Here is an 8,295-nt window from a genome sequence, read left to right as displayed (position 1 = left end):
TTTATCCTTTTAAGTTATTTAAACACATAATAGTCCCAAACTCAAGAAAGACAAATTTAAGATAGATCGTTTTAACCTAAAAGAAGTGCCTCAATGTGTATTGATGGTGAAAGAATATGTTTGTAATAAATAAAACCATGATGAAAATGCTTATATTTAGTTTCAAACACACGTGTGTGGCCTACAGTATATTATAAATAAGATAAGCCCTACGTATTGTTTTCTATACGGGGAGTGGGGTGGGGTGGGTATGGTAAATTACTAACCGGGAAAATAAATACCCACTCTGACCCAAGACCCCTGTTACGCGCCTGGTGTTAGCGCCAAAGTGGCCCTTGTGCGGACAGGGGATGTTCCCCCCCCCCCTGAAGCTGGAAACCTTGTTTTTGCAAAATAAATTAATGCAATTTGCTATCATAGGCCTAATCAATAAATTCCTCATCAACCGATATATATCTTGGAACTGACATAACATAACTGATGTCGTACACACCCTTCAGTGTGAAATGTGGCTCTCTTTGCAAGCACATCTAACATCTAAGGAAAGAAGAGCATAGATTGGTACCAGATAAAATAATTTTGTTATCAACATTAATACATTATGCTAATTTTCATCTTTGTAAGTACAGTACATAAGACAGTGCAAATTATTACTGTGACAGTCATTTGAAGTGTATAAAGCTCCATTTTATCCCATACATAGTCAAAATATTGGGGGGGGGGGGAGGTGATACAATGGACCATCAACCCCTTGTCAAATATTGGGGGATATATCCCCTATCCCCCGGGATCTACGCCTATGTTCGTAGGGGAGAAAAACAAATTTACGTATTATATGAAGGGTGTAAAATCGAAGTATACAACTCCTCGCACATACGGTAGTCCTGGTCGCACTAAACAGTTTTTAATCAATAGTAAATAAGAGAATGCTGACAAATGGGCTGCATCTAACAGACGAACTTTATTATACTTGTTATAACTGGTAGATACAAAAAGTTACTGTATTTGAAATGTACATGTACAAACAAATGTTAAGTAATATTAAAATGTTTAAATCACACCAGATAATTCAATAAAAGAGTACTGATTACAACATTAAAATACAAAAGGGAAATGTACAAATTACAGTCAACTGTGCATCATAATAAAAGTGTTAAATAATATTCATAGTTATTTGTAGACAACACTATCATGTTGAAATGCAGAATAGACTTAGTTCTCTCGGTGTGAAACTTAGTTCTTTACCTTTATACTGATCCCCAGTGGTCCTGCCATAATTTCCAAAATTCCATAGGGAAAGGAAAAAGATGCATGGAAATTTTATAAAGGGGACAATTATGATGTGGGCGGAGGTACTCTCGGATTGTTCTCTAGTTATAATTTGAAGTGGTAGGTGGAATAGCCATATTTAACATTACATACAATAGTAAATAAGGGAATGCTGACAAATGGGCTGCATCTAACAGATTAACTTTATTACACTTGTTATAACTGGTAGATACACAAAAATAGGGCCTACAAGTTACTTTATTTGAAATGTACAAACAAATTTTAAGTAATATTAAAATGTTTAAAATATACCAGATAATTCAATAAAAGAGTATAAGTACTTATTACAACATTAAAATACAAAAGGGAAATGTACTAATTACAGTCAACTGTGCATCATAATAAAAGTGTTAAATAATATTCATAGTTACTCGTAGACAACATTATCATGTTGGAATGCAGAATAGAGACTTAGCACTCTTGGTGTAAAACTTAACATCATTAATTAACCATTCAATGTTAACTAAACTATTTGAATTATAAAAGTTCTTTACTTTTATACTGATCCCTACTGGTCCCGCCCAAATTGGACTAAAAATGAACATTTTATCATTTTGGTTTTGTCGATTCACTATTAGTTTTAAACTAACGTATGCATAACAGGGGCGGTGCCAGTGGGGGGGGGGGAGCAGGGGATTAAAGGCCCCCACCAGACAGTTCAAGCCCTAACATCAGACAGAGCTCGTCGGGCAGTTGGACTCTGGTCTATGAGCTCAAGTCCCCCTGTCGGACAGCTCAGCCCTTCACCCCCAGAAAATATATCCTGGAGCCGCCACTGATGCATAAGGGAATATGAATATAAGATTATAGGAATAGCTAATAAAAAACATACTGTAGTTGTTAAATATACTACATTATGTAAAAATTACCAATAGACTCATAAGCTGATATCAGAAAGTTGCTGTCTGCTCCCCTCTAGTTTCATATATACTTACATTTTTACAGGAATATGGCTACATTTTATTGGAATCAGCAGAAATGTAATTATATATGTTATATATATAATTATATATTATAATTATATATAATTATAATAATATTATAATTATAATGTAATTATATATTATATATGTAGTTATATATGTTATATATGTTCCCCTTATTGTTTAATGATGCAATGTTAAAAATGAATAGAGTAACATGTTATGGTATGGCCAGGATTAAAAGCCTATATGAAAGTACACAAAAAACTAAGAAATAAACAATCCCCATGGTTAAGTAAGCGTCAAAAGTGAGAGAGATCGGTTTATACAAAGTAAACACATGCAGTAGGCCCAGACTGATATTTACTCTTAAGGTTTCCGAGGAGAAAATTCTCTTTAATTGCTCAAAAGCTGACAAATATAAAGTTGAATGAATTTTTCTAATTTTGCGACTGCTGTAGTTGTGATGAATGAAAAAAAAGTGTCTGTAAGGGTAATTAAATGTTTATAAAGATTATTTGATCATTTGGCACACTCAGAAAGTGTCCCATCCCCTAATAGGGGTTGGCAACAAATTCAAAAGATATATGTCCCCCTTTTTCATGGAAAAAGAGTCCCCTTAATAGGGTTGTCTAAAAGGAGGGGTTTCTGTAACACAAAAATGATAAAACTAACTTCAATGTTGATTAAACAAATACCAATTTTTGGTTTATTTCTTTCAATGCAATGACAAGAGTGTGTTTACAATTAGCACAAAAGTAAAGTATGGGGAGGGGGCTGTGTTTGAGAATTTTGTTTAGAATGCTTAAGAGCAAACAATGGTATGAAATTTTAATTGAAATATAGCTTATTTAATACGTCCTTCACTCTTTCTCTTCTTTTTGCTTTTTTCTTTTTTTTTTGTGGGGGGGGGGTGAGGTGGGCCCAATTTCCTGGTGTACACTGGATCTGCACCTGAAAATAAGTAGTAATTATCTGTAAGCTCACTGCCCGCCCGACTAAGCATTTATTATCATTACTGTTTGTAAGCAAACAATTACTCAATCTGAAACATTATCCTGATTAACTCAGCAGAAGATTTATCATTAATTCAGAAAGGTCATTACCCTCAAAAAAACAAAAACAAAACATGCTGCTTTTCAATGCTACATTCATTCTATGATATTCCTCAATCATTATATTAATAATTCTACCTGTCAAACTGCAACAACTCATGTCAATATAGACCAGGTTTGTAGAGATCGTACAAAGGCTAATGTTCTCCCACTGATTGAAGATAGGTTAATCCCACTCATGTATATCCTCTTTAAATTCAATGTCTCATTCCCACCTATTGATTCAACCAGATTTTCTAAATTATTTGCTGTGAGTGAGTAATCAATCCATTTAAATGTAAAACAATAAATTACCTTAACTATTAAACTTAGCAAGTGATTTAACATGAATATCTGAAAGGTTATTACCTTCCAAACTAAGCATGTTGTGTTTCAACACTACATTCATCCTATGACATTCCTCCATCATTTCATTAATAATACTACCTGATATACTACAATGTCTCATGTCAATATGGATCAAGTGTGTAGAGATCTTACAAAGGAAAGCTAATGTTCTCCCACTGATTGAAGATAGATTAATTCTACTCATGTCTATCCTCTTCAAATTCAATGTCTCATTCTCACCTATTGATTCAACCAGCTTATCTAGATTATTTGCTGTAAGTGAGTAATCACTCCATTTAAACGTAATATCAGGTTGTGGATCAGAATAATCTCTCAATCCAAAGGGATTAATTTCATTTCTCCTTATTAAGCGGTAAGAGTAATTATTCCCTCTAAAGGAATCATCACAGGGATTAATTACACTGACTAAATTAGCAAGTGATTTACCATCAATATCTGAAAGGTTATTACCTTCCAAACAAAGCATGTTGTATTTCAATGCTACATTCATCCTACGACATTCCTCCATCATTTCATTAATAATATTACCTGATAAATTACAATGACTCATGTCAATATGGGTCAGGTGAGTAAACACCTTACAAAGGCAAGCTAATGTTCTCCCGTTGATTGAAACTAAGTTATTGTTACTTGTATCAAGTTTGGTTAATTTACACCTAACATGAGTTTCATGCATTTTACAATATTCCTCCATCATTTCATTAATAATACTACCTGATATACTACAATGACTCATGTCAATAATAGTCAGGTGTGTAGAGACCTTACAAAGGCAAGCTAATGTTCTCCCACTAATCGAAGATAAGTTAATACTACTCATGTCTATCCTCTTCAAATTCAATGTCTCATTCTCACCTATTGATTCAACCAGCTTATCTAGATTATTTGCTGTAAGTGAGTAATCACTCCATTTAAACGTAATATCAGGTTGTGGATCAGAATAATCTCTCAATCCAAAGGGATTAATTTCATTTCTCCTTATTAAGCGGTAAGAGTAATTATTCTCTCTAAAGGAATCCTCACGGTGATTAATTACACTGACTAACTTAGCAAGTGATTTACCATCAATATATGAAAGGTTATTACCATCCAATCTAAGCATGTTGTCTTTCAACGTTACATTCATCCTACAACATTCATCCATCATTTCATTAATAATACTACCTGATATACTACAATGACTCATGTCAATATGGATCAATTGTGTGGAGATCTTACAAAGGAAAGCTAATGTTCTCCCACTGATTGAAGATAGGTTAATTCTACTCATGTCTATCCTCTTCAAATTCAATGTCTCATTCTCACCTATTGATTCAACCAGCTTATCTAGATTATTTGCTGTAAGTGAGTAATCACTCCATTTAAATGTAAAACCATAAATTACCTCAAGTAACTTAGCAAGTGATTTACCATCAATATCTGAAAGGTTATTACCGCCTAAACTAAGAAGGTTGTCTTTCAACACTACATTCATCCTACAACATTCTCCCATCATTTCATGAATAATACTACCTGATAAAGTACAATGACTCATGTCAACATGGATTAGGTGTGTAGAAATCTTACAAAGGCAAGCTAATGTTCTTCCACTGATTGAAGATAGGTTAATCCCACTCATGTCTATCCTCTTCCAATTCAATGTCTCATTCTCACCTACTGATTCAACCAGCTTATCTAGATTATTTGCTGTAAGTGAGTAATCACTCCATTTAAACGTAATATCAGATTGTGGATCAGAATAATCTCTCAATCCAAAGGGATTAATTTCATTTCTCTCTCTTAAGCGGTAAGAGTAATTATTCCCTCTAAAGGAATCACCACAGTGATTAATTACACTGACTAAATTAGCAAGTGATTTACCATCAATATCTGAAAGGTTATTACCTTTCAAACGAAGTATGTTGTCTTTCAACGCAACATTCATCCTACGACATTCCTCCATCATTTCATTAATAATACTAAATGATAAATTACAACAAGTCATATCAATATGGGTCAGGTGTGTAGAGATCTTACAAAGGCAAGCTAATGTTCTCCCACTGATTGAAGATAGGTCAATCCCACTCATGTCTATCCTCTTCAAATTCAATGTCTCATTCCCACCTATTGATTCAACCAGCTTTTCTAAATTATTTGCTGCGAGTGAGTAATCACTCCATTTAAATATAAAACAATAAATTACCTCAAGTAACTTAGCAAGTGATTTACTATCAATATCTGAAAGGTTATTACCATTTAAACTAAGCATGTTGTCTTTCAACTCTACTTTCATCCTACAACATTCCTCCATCATTTCATTAATAATACTACCTGATATACTACAATGTCTCATGTCAATATGGATCAAGTGTGTAGAGATCTTACAAAGGCAAGCTAATGTTCTCCCACTGATTGAAGATAGGTTAATCCCACTCATGTTTATTCTTTTCCAATTCAATGTCTCATTCTCACTTATTGATTCAACCAGCTTTTCTAGATTGTCAGCTGTAAGTGAGTGATAACCCCATCTAAATTCATCATCATCATCATCATCATCAAGGTGATTAATTACACTGACTAACTTAGCAAGCGATTTACCATCAATATCTGAAAGGTTATTACCGTCCAAACTAAGCATGTTGTCTTTCAACGCTACATTCATCCTACAACATTCCTCCATCATTTCATTAATAATACTACCTGATATACTACAATGACTCATGTCAATATGGATCAAGTGTGTAGAGATCTTACAAAGGAAAGCTAATGTTCTCCCACTGATTGAAGATAGGTCAATCCTACTCATGTCTATCCTCTTAAAATTCAATGTCTCATTCTCACCTACTGATTCTACAAATTTTTCTAGATTATCAGCTGTGAGGGAGTAATTACTCCATATAAATGGCTGTGGGTCAAAATTCTCACCTATCAACCAATGTTTCAGCAATATACAAGCATCGTTAGCACCAAGAAATCCTACTGTAAATACACTTGTCATATGTAAAAATTTATTACACCTAATAACCTCATATTCATCAGCTTTTAAACTCCCTTTTTTGATTTGTTTAAATAGGTAAAATCCTGCTAGTGCCTCTGAAATTAATTTATGTGGGGTTGTGTAAATCTCCCTATTATCCCCTGGGAGAACAGGGCTATCTTTATAAACAAATCCAAGTTTCAGTGCTAAACAAACCAATTTTTCATTTTTTGCTATCTTTGACAAAATATATTTGTCAATAGACAGTTTATTTTCCTTTAAACTTCCATACATACACTCTCCCAATACTTGAATAGCATCTGTATATATTTCTGGAATTCTGTCAAATTGGGAAATAGAATGTTTTATGCCACCCCTGTTTTGGTACTGATTTAAAAAGGCACAAAATAATTCCTTGAAAAGACCTGACAAATCTGATGGAAGGCACTGTCTATAATGCCATATGTCGCAAATCATAAGCAGTAACAGTGGAGATGAGCACAACTCAAATGCTCGGTTTAAATTTTTATAATGATATTGATCTACATCCCAATCATCATAATCATAACTATCATCCTCATCATAATCATTACTGTCATCCTCATCATTATCATCCTCAACAACAGCATTAAGTCCGAACTCACTTATTAGTGACATTCCCATTTCAGCTTTACAGAGTGAGTGAAAATGATTATGAATATATTTCTTGATGTTTCTCCGACTGAATCCTTTTACTTTTATATGCACATCACAGCATTTAATCAATTTAACTGTGCTGTCAGGTCGAGATGACATCAACACGGTGCATTTTTCTAATTCAGTCCCCTCAAATAGATTTATTGGATCTTTAGCACCTCTTTCTAACTCATCATATCCATCTAACAAAATCACTATTTTGTCAGCATTGATGACCAGAAAAGCTTCAACTGCATCAGCTGGTAAGTTGTGTTCATATAATAATGCTTTTAAATCAAATTTCTTTGTCATTATGTCATAAAATGATTCATTTGCTTTAATGTCTCTGATATTTATCAGAAACAGTAATTTATTAGCAAAGGCATTATATACACCATCAGAAGCCCACTGATAGGCAATATATCGAAGAAGGGTAGTCTTACCCATTCCTCCTTTTCCTGTAATTAATACCTTACATGATTCTGTTGATTTAATAACATCTAACACCTCATTTAATGATGTGGATCTACCTTTGAATTTTATAAATGATGAGATGGCTTTTGATTTTCTGTCTTTTTTTGTAGATTGCATTAAGACGAGTTCAGTAAATACTTGTGCAATATCTACTTCATGATCTTCATGCCAGATTGTTGGTGTCATTAGATTCACATCCTGATACAAATTTTTCTGCCTTCTAGTCAGGAAATCTCTAATAATTACATCTGGAATAAAATCAAACAACAATAATATATTTCTGCATTAATTTATGTTCATTATTTCAGCACAGAAATATTAGCAGTATATATAAACTACTATCAAAACCACTATCAGTATGTGAATTTATGAGATATTCTATGCCAAAGTGGACAAGACTAAACAAAAATGAAATTGTTCATATTCATGAATGATTTTACCAAGGGGCTCTATTTTTCAGGAATGACAACTTTTG

The 8,295-nt window shown here is 33.4% G+C and overlaps 1 protein-coding gene across 1 annotated transcript in view; it reads right to left on the bottom strand.

The window, feature by feature from the left end:
- Positions 1-8,295, bottom strand: part of LOC117125276 — a 25,530-nt gene that overhangs the window by 10,036 nt on the left and 7,199 nt on the right. Inside the window, exon 7 of the mRNA XM_033271748.1 lies at positions 4,244-8,068. Within this exon, the coding sequence (XP_033127639.1) occupies positions 4,244-8,068 (3,825 nt within the window). The remainder of the gene's footprint in view (positions 1-4,243; positions 8,069-8,295) is intronic.

Source organism: Anneissia japonica, unplaced genomic scaffold (genome assembly GCF_011630105.1).
Source record: "Anneissia japonica isolate Jap-2015-1 unplaced genomic scaffold, ASM1163010v1 scaffold690_len516080_cov150, whole genome shotgun sequence".
Classification (NCBI taxonomy): domain Eukaryota; kingdom Metazoa; phylum Echinodermata; class Crinoidea; order Comatulida; family Comatulidae; genus Anneissia; species Anneissia japonica.
Note: the sequence above shows the minus strand (reverse complement) of the source record. Positions and strands in the feature narration are given on the sequence as shown.